The sequence below is a fragment of the Salvelinus sp. IW2-2015 genome, linkage group LG19, assembly GCF_002910315.2.
Source record: "Salvelinus sp. IW2-2015 linkage group LG19, ASM291031v2, whole genome shotgun sequence".
Classification (NCBI taxonomy): domain Eukaryota; kingdom Metazoa; phylum Chordata; class Actinopteri; order Salmoniformes; family Salmonidae; genus Salvelinus; species Salvelinus sp. IW2-2015.
Window position 1 is genome coordinate 31138952 of NC_036859.1, and position 25723 is coordinate 31164674.

At 43.4% G+C, this 25723-nt stretch overlaps 1 protein-coding gene across 2 annotated transcripts in view; it reads right to left on the minus strand.

Moving 5' to 3' along the window:
* LOC111979161 (microtubule-associated serine/threonine-protein kinase 3) overlaps positions 1-25723 on the minus strand; it is a 71264-nt gene that overhangs the window by 19716 nt on the left and 25825 nt on the right. For both annotated transcript variants that reach the window (XM_024009499.2, XM_024009498.2), the window contains 7 exons: positions 12318-12475; positions 9291-9366; positions 5839-6048; positions 2242-2343; positions 1819-1951; positions 823-890; positions 462-547 (listed from right to left, as the gene is read on the minus strand). In XM_024009499.2, coding sequence (XP_023865267.1) covers positions 462-547; positions 823-890; positions 1819-1951; positions 2242-2343; positions 5839-6048; positions 9291-9366; positions 12318-12475 — 833 coding nt within the window. The remainder of the gene's footprint in view (positions 1-461; positions 548-822; positions 891-1818; positions 1952-2241; positions 2344-5838; positions 6049-9290; positions 9367-12317; positions 12476-25723) is intronic.

Here is a 25723-nt window from a genome sequence, read left to right on the forward strand (position 1 = left end):
ACAGAGAGAGACAGGTTGCTTCTTAATAACAGTATTAAGTTAACTCTTCTGCGCTGATGTGAGAGCATGATCAGTAAGCATCTATCATATTGCTTTTGCCATATTTTGTTTCCAGATCAGTGCAAATGAAAGAGAGGAATCAGTCTTCACGAAGACTAGTAAAACACAATCTCTCTCCAGAAACAACCTCTAGTCCCTACCCCCTAGGCACTGTGGAGATCTGAGACGATTTGACCGGTGTACGTAATATGGCGCAATTTGTCCTCACAGCACTAACAATATTTGAGCAGTGTGTCATAAACATTGGCGTGACATTTGTTGAAGAAATGTTAAACTGCCAATTTAGCCAACTGTATGGCACCACACATTCAAGACATTCACTTTCAGTTTCACTTCCGTGTTCAGCACACTCACATTTCCTCAAAGACAGAGACTGCTCTAAAATAAGAGCTCTTCCTCACCCATAGGCCCCGTTGCTGATGAGCTTGATGGTCTCAAAGTCGCTCTCTAGTGGTTTCCTGCGAGAAGGAGTGCAGGCTGCCCGGTTCTGAGACACAAAATGAATGAACAAAGCTATTTGACTCCAACACAAACAAATTTGCCAGGCCGAAACGGCTAAACAAGCTGTGTAACTGTCGCAGTTGTTTAAGTTTAAAAGAGCTTTCATGACTTTGYATCTCATCCAAAGCCAAGCCAACTCAATTCTGGAACATGCTAGTTATAGGCCTACACAGTACTTGCTACACTATGCTAATACAATGCTTTCCATCACTATGATCTAACCATCATGGCTGAACTTGTAACTGTTTCTGGTTGCCTTACCTCAGTGTCGTCAGTGTCTCTGCAGGCCGCGCCGAGCCCCGGGCTGGTCTGCTCCAGATGGACCATGTCTACAGTACAACAGCGGGAGAGAGACCATGGTCAGGCACCAAACAGAAGGAAACACACAAACAAACTGCCTGGATAATACGAGACACTCATTTTCATTTTCTGTAGTAAATGTTGTGTGCCTTGATGAACATGACCCTTGCACTGTCACCCCTCTAACTCAGTGTGATCCCAAGTTGATCTATTGCATATTAAAGTCAGAGACAATATGGGAGAATCACTAAGTAGCAGCATCTTTTCAACAAGTAGCCGCTTGGCCAGGTTTCCAACTAAACCTATAGCGCTTCAAATTAAGAGATAGTGGTTGGTTTGGAACTGAGCCTGGAAACTTAAGGGGAAGACAACCCTGTTATGTACCAGGAAGAGCAACAGAAATAGCCCAAAGGCCGGCAGATGGCGATATTGATCTGGTATTGACCGGTTTGTGCCTAAACATTCTCCATTCAGGCTTCACATGCGTTGATTTCCCCCTTAACTAGATTTAAAGGCGAGAAGGTGGAAAAAACAGGGAAAATATGCATACTTTCTTAATGAAACATCATTTTCCACCACCGTGCTCGTGGTTAATGCTACTTCCTGTTGTTGTGCCCTACACAACATACGGGACTGGCATTCCTAAGTGGAAAATTGTGTTTCATTAAGAAAGTAGGCATATTTTCCCCGTTTTTTTCCACCTTCTTGCCTTTGAAATCTAGTTATGGGTGAAATCGACGCCTTTGAAGCCTGAATGGAGAATGTTTTTGGTACGAACCGGTCCACGGGGTTGCGAGGGTAAGACGGAAACATCTCAGGAAACCCTACAGATACCTTCCAATGGCTCCCACTGCTCATGCTTTAGCCGATGTATAGATGAGATAAATCTGTGAGGCCCATCCTTCTTTTTACCACTGTGGGATTCTAATAGGATGAGGAAGCACTGTGGTACTGTACCTTCCAGAGGGTCTCTGGTGAGGCCCAGCTGGCTGATGATGTAGCGCGGGATGTCTGTCTTGATGACCTGGCCCACCTTGGCGTGGCCCTCGGCTGCCTCCAGACGATGAAGGAACTCCTCCGGGTCAAACTCCTATTGGGGTGAAAAGCCAAGAGGAATATTGGTTATTATTATAATTTACATTAAATAGATAAGTATATATAAACCAGGGTTATTACAGTGTTATAACCGTGTAACAAGCTATCAAGTACATTCAGTGGTGGAGTACTTAACACCACCTCAATGTACTTAACCTATGAAAAATAATTAACAACATCAGAGACTGGGCAAAATGCATCATGGCCGTTCTGTATCATATTAGTTGTGTCRGTTGGCAATTGCTTTAGGGAGCACAACTTCCTGAAAGAGTCTGTGAATCTTACCAGACATTCCAGTAACCTGGCTGGCCTGGAGATGATGATGAGAATCTTCTTCACCAGCTTAATGATGACGGTCACCTCCTCGCTCTCGGACCTCTCGTACGCCTGACGACCAAGACAAAACAATGCAGATAGAGACAGGTTATATGCCTGACATATGCCATAGTTACTCATGACAGGGCAGTGATTGGTATGAAACATTGGCTTCAAAACATTACCTTGTGATACTTTGGCTCTTCCGTAACAAAATAATGAGTGACTGTTCTCACGTATACAAAGATTAGGGTCAAAGAGAGTTCTCTGAACGGCTTCTCATTAGTTATCTGTTAGTACTTGGTTTGTCTATAATAGTGCCTTCTACGGCTGCAATCGTGTAAGCGTAACTTACTCAGTTTCACTTACAATTTTACTGCAGCATTTTTAAGCCTGAGTATCCAGGCGTGAGAATTAACTTTTTGAAAAGTCCAATTTACAATGTTCTACTAAGTCGATGCTTTGACAAAGTGATTGTGATAGGGGATCAGGGAGAACTGAGGAACCTGCAACACAGTCTAATGTGAGGGCACAACAAAGTGTACATTCAATGACAAGGTTGCATAACACTGTAATTATGTCCAGGCTGTGGTGCTTTTTTAGGAAAGAGCACATCTTCGGCCTTGGGACAAAAACTGACCCATTATAAGATGACTCAATGTTCTTAAACTCTGAGATGCATCCTATATTTGAAAAAAACGAATGACCATACTTTCATAGTTTACATTAGCTACGGRGAAAAACTCAGCCAAAAAGCTCTAACAAAGCAGAACATGAAGGAAAGCCATTGTATGTAGAGCAATGGTCAAGCATTGGAAAGTGACTTAATAAGCCCTAGTTACGCAATCACAAGCAAGACTGGAGAGATCCATCTAATGTAAAATGGCAATTGCMCCGGCGCCGACTAATAGTCTAGATTAGAATCCTAGCACTGTGAGAACCTATCAAACATCAAAGTCCAATACAATACAAAAATACAACACTGAGGACATTGGAGGCTTTCCAAAGTGCGATCAACGCAAAAACATTTATCTAAAAAATTAAGACAAATACTGCAGGAAACAATGCAGAAAACATTTGGTTTTCAGTGCCATTTATTTTGTGTCTCACATGTCATGTGACGTGTGAACCTTGGCTAATAACACATTCACAAATTGGGGGTGGGATACCAGTGACATCAGTAACCTGTCAGTGTAAATACACCAAAAGCAGCAGTGATTTATCTTTGGGGGAAAAACTTCAAGCACTAAATTTGACTCAGTCGGGGTAAACTGACGTGCAGCAATAACTTCCTGTCCAAACGTATCATGGAGGAGGGAAAACACCCTGCATCTGACCGCAGGCCAAGTCCCTCCCYGTTGCAATTTTCACTGGACATTCGTACACACTGAATCAGACTTTTAGCTGACTCATTCAGTAGAGAGCCAATAGAAATGGCAGAGCTGCTCAGACCACAGCAATTTGACAGTGCCTAAAAGTTCCATCTGAGTACACTCGAGTAMATCTATGAGAGCCTGCCTTGTGCATACTGTATACAGTTGAAGTCGAAAGTTTACATACACCTKAGCCAAATACATTTAAACTCAGTTTTTCACAATTCCTGACATTCAATCCTAGTAAAAATTCCCTGTCTTCGGTCAGTTAGGATCACCACTTTATTTGGAGAACGTGAAATGTCAGAATAATAGTAAAGAGAATGATTTATTTCCAGCTTTCATTTCATTCATCACATTCCCAGTGGGGTCAGAAGTTAACACACTGTAACGGTTTTCTTCCAGGGGTGAAGGAGAGGACCAAAGTGCAGCGCGGCTAGTGTTAAACATGTTTAATAAAGACACAAGTAAAACACTACAAACAACAAACAAAATAACAAATGTGCAAAAACCGAGACAGACCTATCTGGTGCAGACAATCACCAGAGACAGGAAACAACACCCACAAAATCCCAACACAAAACAAGCTCCCATAATATGATTCTCAATCAGGGACAACGATTACCATCTGCCTTGATTGAGAACCATCATAGGCTGGAACATAGAAAACAGACAAACTAGACACACAACATAGAATCCACCCAGCTCACGTCCTGACCAACTAAACACATACAAAACAACAGAAAACAGGTCAGGAACGTGACACACACTCAATTAGTATTTGGTAGCCTTGCCTTAAAATTGTTTAACTTGGTCAAACGTTTTGGGTAGCCTTCCACAAGCTTCCCACAATAAGTTGGGTGATTTTGGCCCATTCCTCCTGACAGAGCTGGTGTAACTGAGTCAGGTTTGTAGGCCTCCTTGCTCGCACACATGTTTTCATTCTGCCCACAAATGTTCTATAGGCTTGAGGTCAGGGCTTTGTGATGGCCACTCCAATACCTTAACTTTGTTGTCCTTAAGCCATTTTGCCACAACTTTGGAAGTATGCTTGGGGGTCATTGTCCATTTGGAAGACGCATTTGCGACCAAGCTTTAACTTCCTGACTGATGTCTTGAGATGTTGCTTCAATATATCCACATATTTTCTTACCTCATGATGCCATCTATTTTGTGAAGTGCACCAGTCCCTCCTGCAGCAAAGCACCCCCACAACATGATGCTGCCACTCCCCGTGCTTCAGGTTGGGATGGTTTTTCGGCTTGCAAGCCTCCCACTTTTTCCTCCAAACATAACGATGGTCATTACCAAACAGTTCTATTTTTGTTTCATCAGACCAGAGGACATTTCTCCAAAAAGTACGATCTTTGTCCCCATGTGCAGTTGCAAACGTAGTCTGGCTTTTTTATGGCGGTTTTGAGCAGTGGCTTCTTCCGTGCTGAGCGGCCTTTCAGGTTATGTCGATATATGCTCGTTTTACTGTGGATATAGATACTTTTGTACCGTTCCTCCAGCATCTTCACAAGGTCCTTTGCTGCTGTTCTGGGATTGATTTGACTTTTCCACCAAAGTACGTTCATCTCTAGGAGACAGAACGCGTCTCCTCTGAGCGGTATGACGCTGCGTGGTCCCATGGTGTTTATACTTGCGTACTATTGTTTGTACAGACGAACGTGGTACCTTCAGGCGTTTGGAAATTGCTCCCAAGGATGAACCAGACTTGTGGAGTGTTACAAATTTTTTCTGAGGTCTTGGCTGATTTCTATGGATTTTCCCATGGTGTCAAGCAAAGAGGCACTGAGTTTGAAGGTAGGCCTTGAAATACATCCACAGGTACACCTCCAATTGACTCAAATTATGTCAATTAGCCTATCAGAAGCTTCTAAAGCCATGACATAATTTTGGAATTTTCCAAGCTGTTTAAAGGCACAGGCAACTTAGTGATGTAAACTTCTGACCCACTGGAATTGTGATAGTTTACACTGTCTGTAAACAATTGCTGGAAAAATGATTGTGTCATGCACAAAGTAGATGTCCTTACCGCCCTGCCAAAACTATAGTTTGTTAACAAGAAATTTGTGGAGTGGTTGAAAAATTAGTTTTAATGACTCCAACAAAAGTTTATGTAAACTTCCGACTTCAACTGTATACTGCATTATACGTTAGCTTAGTCATCCCAAAAAATTCAGCCTACCTCATGCAGTAGCTTCTCCAGGTTCTCCTGTAGCTCTATGAAGTAGCGTGAGGTGACCAGGCCCATCTGGGACTTGTCTAGGCAGTCTCTGGCCAGCTCCACTAGCTGGTGCTGGATGAAGCCCAGCACGCCGTCGGCCAGGGGCAGGTTGCTGTCTGGGGAGCAGTCGGCGAGGATGTCCAGSAGACGCCCCTCCATCTGGGCTGTTGCCTGGAAAATCACATTACATTTTATGATAAACTTTATCTAAAGTGCATTTCACAAATACAGTGCATTCGGAAAGTATTCAGAAACCTTCCCATTTTCCACATTTTGCTACGTTACAGCCTTAGGTGAAATGCAATTYTTTCCCTCATCAACCTACACACAATACCTCATAATGTACAAAAAATGTAAAACAGAAATACCTTATTTACATAATTATTTAGAYCCTTTGCTATGAGACTCGAAATTGAGCTCAGGTGCATCATGTATCCATTGATCATCCTTGAGATGTTTCTACAACTTGGAGTTCACCAGTGGTAAATTCAATTGATTGGACATCATTTTGAAGAGGCACACACCTGTCTATATAAGGTCCCACAGTTGACAGTGCATGTCAGAGCAAAAACCAAGCCATGAGGTTGAAGGAATTGTCCATAGAGCTCCGAGACAGGATTGTGTCAAGGCACAGATCTGGGGAAGGGTACAAAAAATGTCTGCAGCATTGAAGGTCCCCAAGAACACAATGGCCTCCATCATTCTTAAATGGAAGAAGTTTGGAACCACCAAGACTCTTCCTAGAGCTGACTACCCGGCCAAACTGAGCAATCGGGGGAGAAGGACCTTGGTCAGGGAGGTAACCAAGAACCCAATGGTCTCTCTGACAGATCTCCAGAGTTCCTCTGTGGAGATGGAAGAACCTTCCAGAAGAACAACCATCTCTGCAGCACTCCACCAATCAGGCCTTTATGGTAGAGTGGTCAGACKGAAGCCACTGTTTAGTAAAATGCACATGACAGCCCGCTTGGAGTTTGCCAAAGGGAACCTAAAGAACTATCAGACCATGAGAAACAAGATTCTCTGGTCTAATGAAACCAAGATTGAACTCTTTGGCCTGAAAGCCAAGCGACACGTCTGGAGGAAATCTGGCACCATACCCACGGTGAAGCATGGTCAAATCAAATCAAATTGTATTGGTCACATACACATGGTGAACAGATGTTAATGCGAGTGTAGCGAAATGCTTGTGCTTCTAGTTCCGACCGTGCAGTAATATCTAACAAGTAATCTAACAATTTCACAACAACTACCTTATACACACAAGTGTAAARGAATTCATAAGTATATGTACATGTAAATATATGGATGAGCGATGGCGTGTGGCATTTGCAAGATGCAGTAGATGGTATAGAGTACAGTAAATACATATKAGATGAGTAATGTAGGGTATGTAAGCATTATATAAAGAGGCATTGTTAAAAATGACATTTATTACATCCAATKTTTWATTATTAAAGTGGCTAGAGATTGAGTCAGTATGTTGGCAGCAGCCACTCAATGTTAGGGATGGCTGTTTAACAGTCTGATGGCCTTGAGATAGAAGCTGTTTTTCAGTCTCTCGGTCCCNGATGGCTGTTTAACAGTCTGATGGCCTTGAGATAGAAGCTGTTTTTCAGTCTCTCGGTCCCTGCTTTGATGCACCTGTACTGACCTCGCCTTCTGGATGATAACGGGGTGAACAGGCAGTGGCTCGGAAGGTTGTTGTCCTTGATGATCTTTTTGGCCTTCCTACATCGGGTGGTGTAGGTGTCCTGGAGGGCAGGTAGTTTGCCCCCGGTGATGCGTTGTGCAGACCTCACTACCCTCTGGAGAGCCTTATGGTTGCGGGCGGAGCTGTTGCCGTACCATGCGGTGGGTGATACAGATGCACAATCATGGGCATCCTGTCGGACTGTAAAAGTTTGTGAGTGTTTTCGGTGACAAGCCAAATTTCTTCAGCTTCCTGAGGTTGAAGAGGCGCTATTGCACCTTCTTCACCACGCTGTCTGTACGGGTGGACCATTTCAGTTTGTCCCTGATGTGTACGCCGAGGAACTTAAAAAACTCTCCACCCTCTCCACTACTGTCCCGTCGATGTGGATAGGGGGGTGGTCCCTCTGCTGTTTCCTGAAGTCCGCGATCATCTCCTTTGTTTTGTTGACGTTGAGTGTGAGGTTATTTTCCTGACACCACACTCCGAGGGCCCTCACCTCCTCCCTGTAGGCCGTCTCGTTGTTGTTGGTAATCAAGCCTACCACTRCAGTGTTKTCTGAAAACTTGATGATTGAGTTGGAGGCGTGCATGGCCACGCAGTCATGGGTGAAAAGGGAGTACAGGAGAGGGCCCACCCTTGTGGGGCCCCTGTGTTGAGGATCAGCGGGTGGAAATGTTGTTTGCTACCCTCACCACCTGTGGTAAGCCAGTCAGAAAGTCCAGGACCCAGTTGCACAGGGAGGGGTCGAGACCCAGGGTTAATGACGAGTTTGGAGGGTACTATGGTGTTAAATGCTGAGCTGTAAATCGATGAACAGCATTCTTACATAGGTATTCCTTTTGTCCAGATGGGTTAKRGCAGTGTGCAGTGTGATTGCGATTGCATCGTCTGTGGACCTATTGGGGCGGTAAGCAAATTGGAGTGGGTCTAAGGTGTCAGGTAGGGTGGAGGTGATATGATCCTTGACTAGTCTCTCAAAGCACTTCATGATGACGGTGAGTGCTACGGGGYGATAGTCGTTTAGCTCAGTTACTTTAGCTTTTTTGGTGGTGGCAGCATCATGCTGTGGGGATGTTTATCAGCGGCAGGGACTGGGAGACTAGTCAGGATCAACGTAAAAGATTAACGGAGCAAAGTACAGAGAGATCCTTGATGAAAACATGCTCCAGAGTGCTCAGGACCTCAGACTWGGGYGAAGGTTCACCTTCCAACAGGACAATGACCCTAAGCACACAGCCAAGACAACACAGGAGTGGTTACGGGACAWGTCCCTGAATGTCCTTGAGTGGCGCAGCCAGAGCAMAGACTTGAACCCGATCAAACATCTCTGGTGAGACCTGCCARGCTKGTAGCGTCATACCCAAAAASACTCGATGMTGTAATCACTGCCAAAGGTGCTTCAACAAAGTATTGAGTAAAGGGTCTGAATACTTATGTAAATGGTTTATTTCCTTTTATTACATTTTTCTTTCTTTCAAAACATTTCTAAAAACCTGTTTTTGCTTTGTCATTATGGGGTAGTGTGTGTAGATTGATGAGGGAAAAAAATTATTGAAACCATTTCAGAATAAGGCTGTAACGTAAGAAAATGTGGAGAAGCAGATCAAAGTGAAATATAAAAGTAAACAAGATGAACGTATTTAGATCAGACGTGTACATGATGAATCTATTGATGTGCTAGGAAAAGCAGTGTGGCGAGTCAGGAAATAACACCTACCTTGGGAAAGCGCTCTTTGTAAACGTGATTCATCATTACAATCTCATTATCAAAGGTGCCACATGTCCGACCAGGGCTGGAGGAAGACAAGACAATCACAGTCCAGTTCTTCATWTGAGTACGAATAATCTTAGCGTTATGACTATTAGAACTTTCAAACAGAGTAGAAATTCAAAAGTAAGCACAAAAAAACATCAAATGCCACTTATGGCGAAGTTTAGTTCAACAGTTATGTAGTCATGACCACACTTGTCTTCACTTGGGTTTGATTACATGGGTGCCCAGGAGTGTAGGGCTCCCCCTTAATAAATCAGGACAGTCTCATCAGGATCCCGTTAACCGTTAAAAAGGTGCAATATGCAGAAATCCCTCCGCCATTTCCTGGTTGCTAACATTCTAATAGTTCATGTGACAAAACAAGCAGTCATTGTTTAGAGAATCATTGTACCATCTAAACCGCTGTGAAATATATTTTCCATAACCCAAAATATTGTATTTTCAGCAGTTTGAAGCTGGTGTACAAAACCGAAAGTGAAAGACACRAAAACTAAACTTAACGGGAAGTATAGAAATATCACACATAGAACAGATCTACCGCTTTTTATACTTGCTTTCAATGAGAATGACAGATCTATAACTCACATTTCTATGTGAATTTGGTCAGGTCGCCCAATAAGTTATCTACTGCAGCTTTAAAAAAATATCAACATTTGTCCAGACAGTTATTTCTAGGTCACGCCAAAGAACATCTGTGTAATATAACCCTTTGCCTTGTTTGAAATTAATCTGACAGACATTAAAAAAATTCTTAATTTTGTTAAATAATGTATTAAAATAATAAGGATAAAGATTTGACCATCAGAATCTCCCTTTGGCCTCTCTCTGGGCATTTCGGACTTCAAATAAATTGTTGAAAGAGGAGCCGGAAAACTGCAGCATACATACACGTTTTGCTTTTTCTTATTTTAAATTAAGTTAGCAAACTTGCCCACCACAATTGCAACCTCAAACAGCTGGCCAAGTCCTGGTATTCAAACTCCAACAAACAGAGTTTAAGAATAACATTTGGTGTCAACAAAATATACAATTGAAGTCGGAAGTTTACATGCACTTAGGTTAGAGTCATTAAAACTCGTTTTTCAACCACTCCACAAATTTCTTGTTAACAAACTATAGTTTTGGCAAGTCGGTTTTCCAACAATTGTTTACAGACAGATTATTTCACTGTATCACAATTCCAGTGGGTCAGAAGTTTACATACACTAAGTTGACTGTGCCTTTAAACAGCTTGGAAAATTCCAGAAAATTATGTCATGGTTTAAAAGCTTCTGATAGGCTAATTGACATAATTTGAGTCAATTGGAGGTGTACCCGTGGATGTATTTCAAGGCCTACCTTCAAACTCAGTGCCTTTTTGCTTGACATCATGGGAAAAGCAAAATAAATCAGCCAAGACCTCAGAAAAAAAAATGGTAAGTCTGGTTCATCCTTGGGAGCAATTTCCAAACCCCTGAAGGTACCACATTCATCTGTACAAACAATAGTACGCAAGTATAAACACAATGGGACCACGCAGCAGTCATACCGCTCAGGAAGGAGACGCGTTCTGTCTCCTAGAGATGAACGTACTTTGGTGCGAAAAGTGCAAATCAATCTCAGAACAACACCAAAGGACCTTGTGAAGATGCTGGAGGAAACATATACAAAAGTATCTATATCCACAGTAAAACGAGTCATATATCGACATAACCTGAAAGGCCGCTCAGCAAGGAAGAAGCCACTGCTCCAAAACCGCCATAAAAAACCCAGACTACGGTTTGCAACTGCACATGGGAACAAAGATTGTACTTTTTGGAGAAATGTCCTCTGATCTAATGAAACAAAAATAGAACTGTTTGGCCATAACGACCATCGTTATGTTTGGAGGAAAAAGTGGGAGGCTTGCAAGCCGAAGAACACCATCCCAACCGTGAAGCATGGGAGTGGCAGCATCATGTTGTGGGGGTGCTTTGCTGCAGGAGGGACTGGTGCACTTCACAAAATAGATGGCATCATAAGGTAAGAAAATTATGTGAAATAAATCAATTCTCTCTACTATTATTCTGACATTTCACATTCTTCAAATAAAGTGGTGATCCTAACTGACCGAAGACAGGGAATTTTTACTACGATTAAATGTCAGGAATTGTGAAAAACTGAGTTTAAATCTATTTGGCTAAGGTGTATGTAAACTTACGACTTTTGTAAACTGTATGTTTACAAATGCAAAGGCGGGCTCCTTTGTATGTACATTTGTTGTCATATTATCGTGTTTGTGAGAGACTGGTTGCTCTCATAGCACTGTCTAGTTAAAATGCTACGTATAATGGCCACGAAACTTTGGTGTCAACATGGAGGCCTGTTGACTAAAATCTGCCCTATATATCTGTGTCACTAGCAAGCACGGTCTTAGCAGCTCGGTGCTGGCTGGCCCACGCAGTACACGTCACAGGAAATCTGACCACATCAAAGCACAGCAGACACTCCTAACGCCTGTACAACAGCCTCTTTCTAACCACCACGAGAACCAGATGGGTCAGAGACATGTCTGTGTTTTAATGAGGGGTGACTAACTGACTAGGAGACACCATGATGTAAGAACATAAACACTATTATGCAAACAGAGCCTGGATGAAGTCAACAATCTTGGTATTCAATAGCTTATGCAAAGTCGATGGAAAAGCCTATGCACAGATAAGAATCCACACAAATGTTTGTCAAAGGAAGTACTGTGATTGAGATAAAGCCAATAAGTAAGAAGTTACTGTACTTCATAAAAAAGTGGTCAAAGCAATTTCAGCAAAGTACATTTTCCCAATGAAAATACGTCTTGTCCGAACATTAGGAAATATGTGTTGACCTCATTCCAAAATAGGACTGCTTGATATGTGATTACCTTCGAGGTGTGAAAACATACTATAAATGTTTTATTTTGGGGTGAACTGTCCCTGTAAGGGTGTTGGTGATCTGATAGGTGGGTGTGCCTACCTGAGACTGCGGGAGCGGAGCCTCACGGGGGGTGAGGGCTGCCCCTCCTCGTCCGCTACACTCTCCGTGCTCCGGAAGTGTTTAAACAGGAAATGAAGCTCATCTGCCGTGGGCTGGAAGGGCAGCTGGTGCAAGAGCTCCTGGGAGGAGGAAGAGGACTGGGGGAGGAAAAGAGAGAGAGAAGAGAGAGGGAGAAAGGAGGGGTAGCGAGAGAGAGTGAGGGGGGATAGGGAGAGAGAGGATAGAGAGAGAGATTGAGAGATCAGTATGTGTTCCAACATATTACATGGTCCCTCTGAGGCCTTGATACATCAATAAGCCAGAGCTCGGTAAATACACTACCATTCAAAAGTTCGGGGTCACTTAGAAATGTCCTTAAAATTGTCCATTATAATAACATAAAATGTATCAGAAATACAGTGTAGGCATTGTTAATGTTGTAAATGACTGTTGTAGCTGAAAACGGCTGTTTTTTTATGGAATGACTACATAGGCCCATTATCAGCAACCATCACTCCTGTGTTCCAATGGCACGTTGTGTTAGCTAATCCAAGTTTATCACTTTAAAAGGATAATTGATCATTAGAAAACTCTTTTGCAATTATGTTAGCACAGCTGAAAACTGTTGTGCTAATTAAAGAAGCAATAAAACTGGCCTTCTTTAGACTAGTTGAGTATCTGGAGCATCAGCATTTGTGGGTTCGATTACAGGCTCAAAATGGCCAGAAACAAAGACCTTTCCTCTGAAACTCGTCAGTCTATTCTTGTTCTGAGAAATGAAGGCTATTCCATGCGAGAAATTGCAAAGAACTGAAGATCTCGTACAACGCTGTGTACTACTCCCTTCACAGAACAGCGCAAACTGGCTGAGAAACAGACACCACACAAGTCTTCAACTGGCAGCTTCAATAAATAGTACCCACAAAACACCAGTCTCGACGTCAACAGTGAAGAGGCGACTCCAGGATGCTGACCTTCTAGGCAGAGTTGCAAAGAAAAAGCCATATCTCAGACTGGCCAATAAAAATAAAAGATTAAGATGGGCAAAAGAACACTGGACAGAGGACACTGGACAGAGGAACATTGGAAAAAGGTGTTATGGACAGACGAATCTAAGTTTGAGGAGTTCGGATCACAAAGAAGAACATTTGTGAGATGCAGAAAAAATGAAAAGATGCTGGAGGATTGCTTGACGCCATCTGTCAAGCATGGTGGAGGCAATGTGATGGTCTGGGGGTGCTTTGGTGGTGGCAAATTGGGAGATGTGTACAGGGTAAAAGGGATCTTGAAGAAGGAAGGCTATCACTCCATTTTGCAACGCCATGCCATACCCTATGGACGGCGCTTAATTGGAGCCAATTTCCTCCTACAACAGGACAATGACCCAAAGCACAGCTCCAAACTATGCAATAACTATTTAGGGAAGAAGCAGTCAGCTGGTATTCTGTCTATAATGGAGTGGCCAGCACAGTCACCGGRTCTCAACCCTATTGAGCTGTTGTGGGAGCAGCTTGACCGTATGGTWCGTMAGAAGTGYCCATCAAGCCAATCCAACTTGTGGGAGGTGCTTCAGGAAGCATGRGGTGAAATCTCTTSAGATTACCTCAWCAAATTGAMAACTAGAAYRCCAAAGGTCTGCAAGGCTGTAATTGCTGCAAATGGAGGATTCTTTGACGAAAGCAAAGTTTGAAGGACACAATTATTATTTCAATTAAAAATCATTATTTATAACNCCAAAGGTCTGCAAGGCTGTAATTGCTGCAAATGGAGGATTCTTTGACGAAAGCAAAGTTTGAAGGACACAATTATTATTTCAATTAAAAATCATTATTTATAACCTCATCAACGTCTTGACTATATTTCCTATTCATTTTGCAACTAATTTCATGTATGTTTTCATGGAAAACAAGGTAATTTCTAAGTGACCCCAAACTTTTGAACCGTAGTGTATGTGCATGATGCAATCAAAGACACACCCTTCGTAAACGAATTTTCTATGTTCATTTTAAAAGTGCTGACAAAACAAACAGTGTTGCATAGACTTCAGGTTAGTTCAGGTCTGAAAATAAAGGAGATTATGGCTGAAAAGATTTCCCTTAGGAAATGTAGACCATCACACTGCTTTACTATGTATTATACTGTGAGACAAATGCTAATGCTTAGTAGATAAACTGTCTTTGATGCTTCTACAGAGCGAACTATATTTCTCAGTTAAATAGGATTTTGTGGGAATGTGCAATAAGGGCACAACATCCTACATCCAGTTGGGTCTAAAAAAGGATTTTGTGAGCTTTCAGTGTGTCACCAGAACCTGTATTTCTATCCATGACAGACCAAGGCGCTGTTGGCTGTGTGTATTCTTCATTTCAAACCAAATGCACGACACGCAGACAGAGTGGAAATTATGAGCTCAAAATTATAAGCTCGTGTTTCACAGGAGCCGAGGGTCCGAGGCTCATCTGACCGGAGGAACGCTCCCGAGGAGGAAACCGGAGAGGCACCCGTACCTAGTGCTACATAAAGAGGTTACTGACACTGGGCACTGAATGGGGTATTGTGTGGGAGGGACTGACCTCACTGCCATGCATTTAGCCGTAGAAAATCACAGTCCAGACATAGGACCCTGGTTAGGACGGGACCTGGTTAGGACGGGACCTGGTTAGGACGGGACCTAGTTAGGATGGGCCATGGTTGGATGCCCTGGGTTTGACTTCCTGTATACTGTGCAGTACGAGGAAATGTGCAACATCATCAAGTACTTTTCTCTGGCTGGTGATGTACAGTTTTCCACAGGTCTAATGTTAATTATTAACCTGGGTTTCCCTACATTTCCTGGGCTTCCAACACCCAAACTTTCCATTCAAACCAATAGGTGACTAATTATCTTGGGCTGGGGAAAAAAATAATAGCTAGGAAAAGGGGCCCGCAACACTGAAATGGTGCTGGGAGAAACACAAGCAGTGCAAAGGCACCAGCCAATGCCCTGACACTTTGTAAAAAGATCAGAGATTATTTCACTTCAAATTATGTCATTAATGGCTTTTAATCATGAGGGTAAATTAATAAATCATTGTGCAAAAACGTTTAAAAACAGTGTAGTCATCTTCCGAAGTTCCTGTCTTAAGTCAGCTCTACCATAACTCCCTCAAGCCGAAACACTGATGAAAAGCTTAAGATGGATGAGGAGGGCTTGCGAGGTGTTTCATCAGTATTACTGTTCTCCCATGAGGTGACTCATGTTCCCTGCTCTTTTGACTCGGTCACACAGCTGGCTTACATAATTCACAGACATGCTGAAAGGAAACCACGGACACTCACCCTTTTGTAGGGGACACAGCCAGTGGACAATATAGAAATGAACATAAATCCATTCTTTGGTGAATCATAAATGTCCATGTGAAGGCCAGGAGACTTAAATCTGGGAACAAGGACAAGCAACACACACAGAATATCCCAAACGAGCGCCCAAAAAGACAGAATAACCCAAACGAGCTCCCAAAAAGAGAATATCCCAAAGGAGCACCCAAAGGAGGACACATTTTGTGCATGTGCCTCGTCTTCCCTGGTTCCTGTTTAGCAGTCTTCTCGTGTACCATGTCTTACTAGCGTTGGGCGATATCTAATGAATTTGAATGTATGTTTTAGCACGATATACCAAATGCCTGTGTAACAGGGTTGGTTATGTTTCCACTTGACACTGCAGAAATATGGATTCCATGTTTATGTATTCCTATTGGTTGGTAGAATTTACATATCAATAAGGTGCTATACCATTGGTCATGCTTGCAGATACGGGGAGACCGCAAACAAATTCTTCCCAGTCTGATATTGACATGCAAGCAGTAGGTCACGTTCTAAAATACTGTATTTTATTTTCATATTTACAATGTGCACGAGTTCACTATGTACATGTCCTGATGTTTGGGGTCACTTAGAAATGTCCTTGTTTTTGAAAGAAAAGCTAATTTTTTGTCCAATAAAATAACATAAAATTGATCAGAAATACAGTGTAGACATTGGTAATGTTGAAAATGACTATTGTAGCTGGAAACGGCAGATTTTTAAAGGAACATCTACATAGGCGTACAGAGGCCCATTATCAGCAACCATCACTCCTGTGTTCCAATGGCACGTTGTGTTAGCTAATCCAAGTTTATAATTTTAAAAGGCTAACACAACGTGCCATTGGAACACAGGAGTGATGGTTGCTGATAATGGGCCTCTGTACGCCTACGTAGATATTCCATTAAAAAAGTGTGCTTTTTCCAGCTGCAAGAACAGCTCAAATACTCAAAAAAGAGAGACGACAGTCCATCATTACCTTAAGAGAGGTATTCCCAAATTGGGGTACGCGCAATGTCATCGGGGGTACGTCAAATACACATTTTCTTCCTTCACATTTTCAGTGAGTTTTTTCCCCCCCTCGCCTGAGTAGCCTCATTTCACTGCCAAAAATACAATTAAACCATCCAGTGTTCAGCGAAATAACAACAACGTCAAATACAGGTATCCTAGTCAAATAATTAAACATCCAATCACATTAACCGTTACTCTCTCGCGGGAATTCCACTAACGGTCCGTATGTAGCCAAACGTAGCTGCTGCTCATGTTGGTCTCTGTACTGATGGCACAAAAGCCATGACAGGGAAACATAGTGGAGTGGTAACGCACGTGCAAGCAGTTGCTCCCGACGCCACTTGGGTACACTGCAGCATTCAAGAGGCTCTTGCTGCCAAGGGAATGCCTGACAGCTTGAAAGACATTTTGGACACGACAGTGAAAATGGTTTGTTTAACTTTGTTAAAGCAAGGCCCCTGAACTCTCGTGTATTTTCTGCACTATGCAATGATATGATGGGTAGCGACCATGTAACACTTTTACAACATACAGAAGTGCGCTGATTATCAAGGGGCAAAGTATTGACACATTTTTTTAAATTTAGAGACCATCATTTCCAGTTGTCTGACCGCTTGACTGATGACGAGTTTCTCACACGACTGGCCTATCTGGGTGATGTTTTTTCCTCGCCTGAATGATCTGAATATTAGGATTACAGCGACTCTCCGCAACTATATTCAATGTGCATGACAAAATTGAAGCTATGAATAAGAAGTTGGAGCTCTTCTCTGTCTGCATTAACAATGACAACACAAAGGTCTTTACATCATTGTATAACTTTGTGTGCAAATGAACTCACGTTTACCAACTATGTCAAATGTGATATAGCAAAGCACCGAAGTTGGGTGCAGAATTACGCAGGTGCTTTCGGATGACACAAACAACTGGATTCGTTATCCCTTTCATGCCCTGCCTCCAGTCCACTTACAGATATCTGAACAAGAGAGCCTCTTCGAAATTGCAACATGCGGTTCTGTGAAAATGTAATTTAAATCAGAAGCCACTGCCAAATTTCTGGATTGGGCTTCGCTCAGAGTATCCTGCCTTGGCAAATCGCGCTGTTAAGACACTGATGGCCATTRCAACCACGTACCTATGCGAGAGTGGATTCTCRACCCTCACTAGCATTAAAACTAAATAGGGGCACCGACTGTGTGTGGAAAATGATTTAAGACTGAAACTCTCTCCAATACAACCCAACATTGCAGAGTTATGTGCATCCTTTCAAGCACACCCTATTCACAATTTTCAATGAACAAATAAGGTTTTGTGTGTAAGATGGTTAGATAAATATCAAAATGATTGATTATTATTATAAGAGCTCTTTGTCACTTCCCACAAGCCAGGTTGCGACTAACATGCTGACCAGACCGGACACATCGCATGCGTGAGCGTCGCAAAATAAATGTAGAAATCCATGTTATTCAATTATTGCACCCACACTGCTCGCACGCGGCAATGAGCGTCTGCGTTACCAAGGGCTAAAATAGAAGTCATTCCTATTTCTGACACAGATCGGCCGTTTTATATGTGGATTAATTGTCGGAGTAGAGGTCCTTGTGCATTTCAGGTAAAATAACAACTCAATGTTTATATCCCAGGACAAATTAGCTAGCAAGTGCAAGCTAACTAGCTAAATTGCCATACATGTTTAATGCTTTTTGACCTGTCCCCAAATAAATGTCATTGGTTCAGAGTTTGTTTTGATATTTTAACCTGCGTGTCGTGATCGCGTTTGGTTTAGGGGGACAAAATAAATGTATGCACGATGGCGCAATCACTAGCCGGCTACCACCCGGTTACTCAACCCTGCATCTTAGATGCTGCCCTATGTACATAGACATGAAACAGCAGAGGCTCCTCAGAGGAGGAAGGGGAGGACCATCCTCCTTATGGAATTTAATAAAAATAGTGAAACATGAAAAAAGTTATCCTTTTTAGATAAAACTATACTAAATATATTCACGTCACCAAATAATTACTTAAAACACACTGTTTTGCAATGAAGGTCTAAAGTTACCTCAACAGCACTCTGTAGGGTAGCACCATGGTGTAGCCAGAGAGCTAAACTCAGAAAAAAAAGAAACGTCCTCTCACTGCCAACTGTGTTTATTTTCAGCAAACTTAACATTTGTAAATATTTGTATGACCATAAGATTCAACAACTGAGACATAAACTGAACAAGTTCCACAGACATGTGACTAACAGAAATGGAATAATGTGTCCCTGAACAAAGGGGGGGGGTCAAAATCAAAAGTAACAGTCAGTATCTGGTGTGGCCACCAGCTGCATTAAGTACTGCAGCGCATCTCCTCCTCATGGACTGCACGAGATTTGCCAGTTCTTGCTGTGAGATGTTACCCCACTCTTCCACCAAGGCACCTGCAAGTTCCCAGACATTTCTGGGGGAAAGGCCCTAGCCCTCACCCTCCGATCCAACAGGTCCCAGACGTGCTCAATGGGATTGAGATCCGAGCTCTTTGCTGGCCATGGCAGAACACTGACATTCCTGTTTTGCAGGAAATCACGCACAGACCGAGCAGTATGGCTGGTGGCATTGTCATGCTGGAGTGTCATGTCAGGATGAGCCTGCAGGAAGGCTACCACATGAGGGAGGAGGATGTCTTCCCTGTAATGCACAGCGTTACAACAAGCTCAGTTCAATGATGCTGTGACACACCACCCCAGACCATGACGGATCTTCCACCTGCAAATTGATCCCACTCCATAGTACAGGTCTTGGTGTAATGCTCATTCCTTTGACGATAAACGCGAATCCGACCATCACCCCTGGTGAGACAAAACCGCGACTCGTCAGTGAAGAGCACTTTTTGCCAGTCCTGTCTGGTCCAGTGACGGTGGATTTGTGCCCATAGGCGACATTGTTGCTAGTGATGTCTGTTGAGGACCTGCCTTACAACAGGCCTACAAGCTCTCAGTCCAGCCTCTCTCAGCCTATTGCGGACAGTCTGAGCACTGATGGAGGGATTGTAAGTTCCTGGTGTAACTCGGGCAGTTGTTGTTGCCATCCTGTACCTGTCCCGCACGTGTGATGTTCGGATGTATCGATCCTGTGCAGGTGTTGTTACACGTGGTCTGCCACTGCGAGGATGATCAGCTGTCCATCCTGTCTCCCTGTAGCGCTGTCTTAGGCATCTCACAGTACGGACATTGCAATTTATTGCCCTGGCCACATCTGCAGTCCTCATGCCTGCTTGCAGCATGCCTAAGGCATGTTCACRCAGATGAGCAGGGATCCTGGGCATCTTTCTTTTGATGTTTTTCAGARTCCATAGAAAGGCCTCTTTAGTGTCCTAAGATTTCATAACTGTGACCTTAATTGCCTACCATCTGTAAGCGGTTAGTGTCTTAACGACCGTTCCACAGGTGCATGTTCTTTAAATGTTTATGGTTCATTGAACAAGCATGGGAAACAGTGTTTCAAATCTTTACAATTTTGAACTGTGAAGTTAATTGGATTTTTACTAATTATCTTTGAAAGACAGGGTCCTGAAAAGGGGACATTTCCTTTTTTGCTGAGTTTAGATTCCATCCCCCTCTGGGTACATTGACTTCAATACAAAACCTAGGAGACTCATGGTAATTATGAGAACTTCCAGAGTGCATAAAATGTGGTGAGTAGTTCACTCGAAGACAGAGAAAGACAAGAGTTGAACAGTTAACAAATGAATTTCTCTTGAAACTATCACTTAGCTCGAATTTKTWTWTTTTTTTATTTAACCAGGTAGGCTAGTTGAGAACAACTTCTCATTTACAACTGCGACCTGGCCAAGATAAAGCAAAGCAGTTTGACACATACAACAACACAGAGTTACACATGGAATAAACAAACATACAGTCAATAATACAGTAGARAAAAARWRTAWATAYACAGTGTGTGCAAATGAGGTAAGATAAGGTAGGTAAGGCAATAAAATAGGCCATAGTGGCGAGGTAATTACGATATAGCATTTAAACACAGGAGTGATTGATGTGCAGAAGATGAATGTGCAAGTAGAGATACTGGGGTGCAAAGGAACAAAATAAATAAATAAATACAGTATGGGGATGAGGTAGTTGGATGGGCTATTTACAGATGGGCTATGTACATGTGCAATGATCTGTGAGCTGCTCTGACAGCTGGTGCTTGAAGTTAGTGAGGGAGATGATTCTCCAGCTTCAGCGATTTTTGCAGTTCGTTCCAGTCATTGGCAGCAGAGAACTGGAAGGAAAGGCAGCCAAAGGTGGAATTGGCTTTGGGGGTGACCAGTGAAATATACCTGCTGGAGCATGTGCTGCGGGTGGGTGCTGCTGTGGTGACCAGTGAACTGAGATAAGGCGGGGCTTTACCTAGCAAAGACTTGTAGATGACCTGGAGCCAGTGGGTTTGGCGATGAGTATGAAGCGGGGGCCAGCCAACGAGAGCTTACAGGTCRCAGTGGTGGGTAGTATATGGGGCTTTAGTGACAAAACAGATGGCACTGTGATAGACTGCATCCAATTTGTTTGAGTTTGTTGAGTAGAGTGTTGGAGGCTATTTTGTAAATGATATTGCCGAAGTCAAGGATTGGTAGGATAGTCAGTTTTACGAGGGTATGTTTGGCAGCATGAGTGAAGGATGCTTTGTTGCGAAATAGGAAGCCGATTCTAGATTTAATTTTGGATTGGATGAGCGTGGCTGAGGTGCACCCATGACCAGCTCGGAAGCCAGATTGCATAGCGGAGAAGGTACGGTGGGATTCRAAATGGTCGGTGATCTGTTTATTAACTTGGCTTTCGAAGACCTTAGAAAGGCAGGGTAGGATAGATATAGGTCTGTAGCAGTTTGGGTCTAGAGTGTCTCYCCCTTTGAAGAGGGGGATGACCGCGGCAGTTTTCCAATCTTTGGGGATCTCAGACGATACGAAAGAGAGGTTGGATAGTAATAGGGGTTGCAAAAATTTTGGCAGATCATTTTATAAAGAGAGGGTCCAGATTGTCTAGCCCGGCTGATTTGTAGGGGTCCAGATTTTGCAGCTCTTTCAGAACATCAGCTATCTGGATTTGGGTGAAGGAGAAATGGGGGAGGCTTGGGCAAGTTACTGTGGGGGGTGCAGGGCAGTTGACCAGGGTAGGGGTAGCCAGGTGGAAAGCATGGCCAGCTGTAGAAAAATGCTTATTGAAATTCTCAATTATCGTGGATTTATCAGTGGTGAGTGTTTCCCAGCCTCAGTGCAGTGGGCAGCTGGGAGGAGGTGCTCTTATTCTCCATGGACTACAGTGTCCCAGAACTTTTTTGAGTTTGTGCTACAGGATGCAAATTTCAGTTTGAAAAAGCTAGCCTTTGCTTTCCTAACTGTTTGTGTATATTGGTTCCTAACTTCCCTGAAAAGTTGCATATCACGGGGGATATTTGATGCTAATGCAGTACGCCACAGGTTATTTTTGTGCTGGTCAAGGGCAGTCAGGTCTGGAGTAAACCAAGGGCTATATCTGTTCCTGGTTCAAAATGTTTTGAATGGGGCATGCTTATTTAAGATGGTGAGGAAGGCACTTTTAAAGAATAACCAGGCATCCTCTACTGACGGGATGAGGTTAATATCCTTCCAGGATACCCGTGCCAGGTCGATTAGAAAGGAATGCTCGCTGAAGCGTTTTAGAGAGCATTTGACAGTGATGAGGGGTGGTCGTTTGACCGCAGACCCATTTACGGATGCAGGCAATGAGGCAGTGATCGATGAGATCTTGGTTGAAGACAGCAGAGGTGTATTTGGAGGGCAAGTTTGTTAGGATGATATCTATGAGGGTGCCCGTGTTTACAGATTGGGGTTATACCTGGTAGGTTCATTGATAATTTGTGTGAGATTGAGGGCATCAAGCTTAGATTGTAGGATGGCCGGGGTGTTAAGCATGTCCCAGTTTAGGTCACCTAGCAGCGCGAGCTCTGAAGTTAGATGGGGGGCAATTCATTCACATATGGTGTCCAGGGCACAGCTGGGGGCAGAGGGTGGTCTATAGCAAGCGGCAACAGTGAGAGACTTGTTTCTGGAAAGGTGGATTTTTAGAAGTAGAAGCTTGAATTGTTTGGGCACAGACCTGGATAGTATGACACTATGCAGGCTCTCTCTGCAGTAGATAGCCACTCCGCCCCCTTTGGCAGTTCTATCTTGTCGGAAAATGTTATTGATAGGGATGGAAATTGCAGAGTTTTTGGTGGTCTTCCTAAGCCAGGATTCAGACACGGCTAGGACATCCGGGTTGGCAGAGTGTGCTAAGGCACTGAATAAAACAAACTTGGGGAGGAGGCTTCTAATGTTAACATGCATGAAACCAAGGCTTTTACGGTTACAGAAGTCAACAAATGAGAGCGCCTGGGGAATGGAAGTGGAGTTAGGCACTGCTGGGCCTGGATTAACCTCTACATCACCAGAGGAGCAGAGGAGGAGTAGGATAAGGGTACGGCTAAAGGCTATGAGAACTGGTCGTCTAGTACGTTCGGAACAGAGCGTAAAAGGAGCAGGTTTCTGGGCGCAATAGAATAGCTTCAAGGTATAATGTACAGACAAAGGTATGGTAGGATGTGAATACAGTGGAGGTAAACCTAGGCATAGAGTGACGATGAGAGAGATATTGTGTCTAGAGACATCATTTAAACCAGGTGATGTCACCGCATGCGTGGGAGGTGGAACTGAAGGGTTAGCTAAGGCATATTGAGCAGGGCTAGAGGCTCTACAGTGAAATAAGACAATAATCACTAACCAAATGCAGCTAGCTAGTTTAGCCTACTCAAACACTCTGCTCAAACAGAGGGATGTTATGTTAGCTAGCTGGCTATGACTATCCAACACAACACTGGAACTCTTCCAAGTCAAGGTAAGCTTTTGGTTTTATTAATTTATTGCCATCGGGGCCCACCGGTGTAACTGCTTTCTTACTACAATCTACTGCATGATCGTAGCGGATTTACTAACACGTTAGTTCTCGTAGTTCTAGTTGACTATGACGTGACAACGATGTAGGCTGTGTGTAGCGGTTGGTCATGATATGGTTTGGCCTGGTCACAGACAGCTAATGTGTTGTGCACTGAAGTCCACAAGTAAAGGGAAAAGGTGAGAGGAGGAGAGCACGTAGACAGTTACGAAAACGAATTACATATACAACGAGCAAAGTGATCATGTGGTTTTTATGTGGCTGCTATGAAAGTGAATTGTTTGCGTGTGATCAGGGATGTATTCATTCTGGCGATTCTGTTGAAAAACGTTTCTTAAACGGAACGAAACTGAGATAAACATACCTGAATTTGTCCAATAGAAACTCACATTTGCAACTGTTGGACTAATGATTACACCCTAGATCAGGTAGATGCAAAGTGTTTAAGGCAGTATTGAATGTGTCATTGTTGGTCACCTTGATTACTCAATTCTCTCGACCTGTGTACCTACGTTYATAGGCTAGGTTGTAGCAACCTCATGATGGGTATAGGGAAAATTAGAGTATCATGTAGTAGCCTAAACCGATCGATGTTACATTGAACTGGGTGAATGGAATATGAAATAAAGTCATCCAATATGCTGTAATAGAAATAAGGCCATGCACATTCAAATGTAATAATTCTCCCTCATCTTAAACTGCACCAACCTCCACTGACATGCAACACTGGTCACTTTCATAATGTTTACATACTGTTGTTACATTTCATATGTACCGTACCTTTGGAAAGTATTAAGACGCCTTGACYTTTTCCACATTTTGGTACGTTACAGCTTCATTGTAAAATGTATTAAATTATCGTTTTCTCATCAATGTACACACAATACCCATACTAACAAAGCAAAAACAGGTTAAAATCTTTGCTCATTTAAAAAAAATATATATATATATATATTACATTTACATAAGTATTCAGACCCTTTACTCAGTACTTTGTTTAAGTACCTTTGTCAGCAATTACAGCATCGAGTCTTCTTGGGTATGACGCTACAAGCTTGGCACACTTGTATATATGGGGAGTTTCTCCCATTCTTCTCTGCACATCCTCTCAAGCTCTGTCAGGTTGAATGGGGAGCGTTGATGCACAGCTATTTTTATATCTCTCCAGAGATGTTAGATCGGGTTCAAGTCCAGGCTCTGGCTGGGCCACTCAAGGACATTCAGAGACTTATCCCGAAGCCACTCCTGCGTTGTCTTGGCAGTGTGCTTAGGGTCGTTGTCCTGTTGGAAGGTGAACCTTCGCCTCAGTCGGAGGTCCTGAGCAGGTTTTCATCAAGGATCTCTCTGTACTTTTCTCCGTTTATCTTTGCCTCGATCCTAACTAGTCTCCCAGTCCCTGCTGTTGAAAACCATCCCCACAGCATGATGCTGCCACCACCATCCTTCACCGTAGGGATGGTGCTAGGTTTCCTCCAGATGTGACGCTTGGCATTCAGGCCAAAAAGTTAAACCTTGGTTTCTTCAGACCAGAGAATCTTGTTTCTCATGGTCTGCAAGTCTTTAGGTGCCTTTTGGCAAACTCCAAGCGGCCTGTCATGTGCCTTTTACGTCAGGAGTGGCTTCCGTCTAGCAACTCTACCATAAAGGCCTGATTGGTGGAGTGCTGCAGAGATGGTTGTCCTTCTGGAAGGTTCTCCCATCTCTGGAGAGGAACTCTAGATCTCTGTCAGAATGACCATCAGGTTCTTGGTCACTTCTCTGACCAGGCCCTTCTCCCCCGATTGCTCAGTTTGGCCAGGCAGCCAGCTTCCGAGTGCCGCACTGATCAGTGCTAGTGACGTCACTACAGATCCGGGTTTGATCCCGGGCTGTGTCGCACCCGGCCGTAACTGGGAGACCCATGAGACAGCTCACAATTGGCCCATTGTCGTCCTGGAGCAACTCTTTGTGGCCGCCGGGCGCATGCACGCTAGCTTCGGTCGCCAGCTRTGAGGCGTTTCCTCCATGGTGCGACTGGCTTCTGGGTTAAGCGAGCAATGTGTCAAGAAGCAGTGCGTCTTGGCGGGGTCGTGTTTCGAAGGATGCATGGCTCTCGACC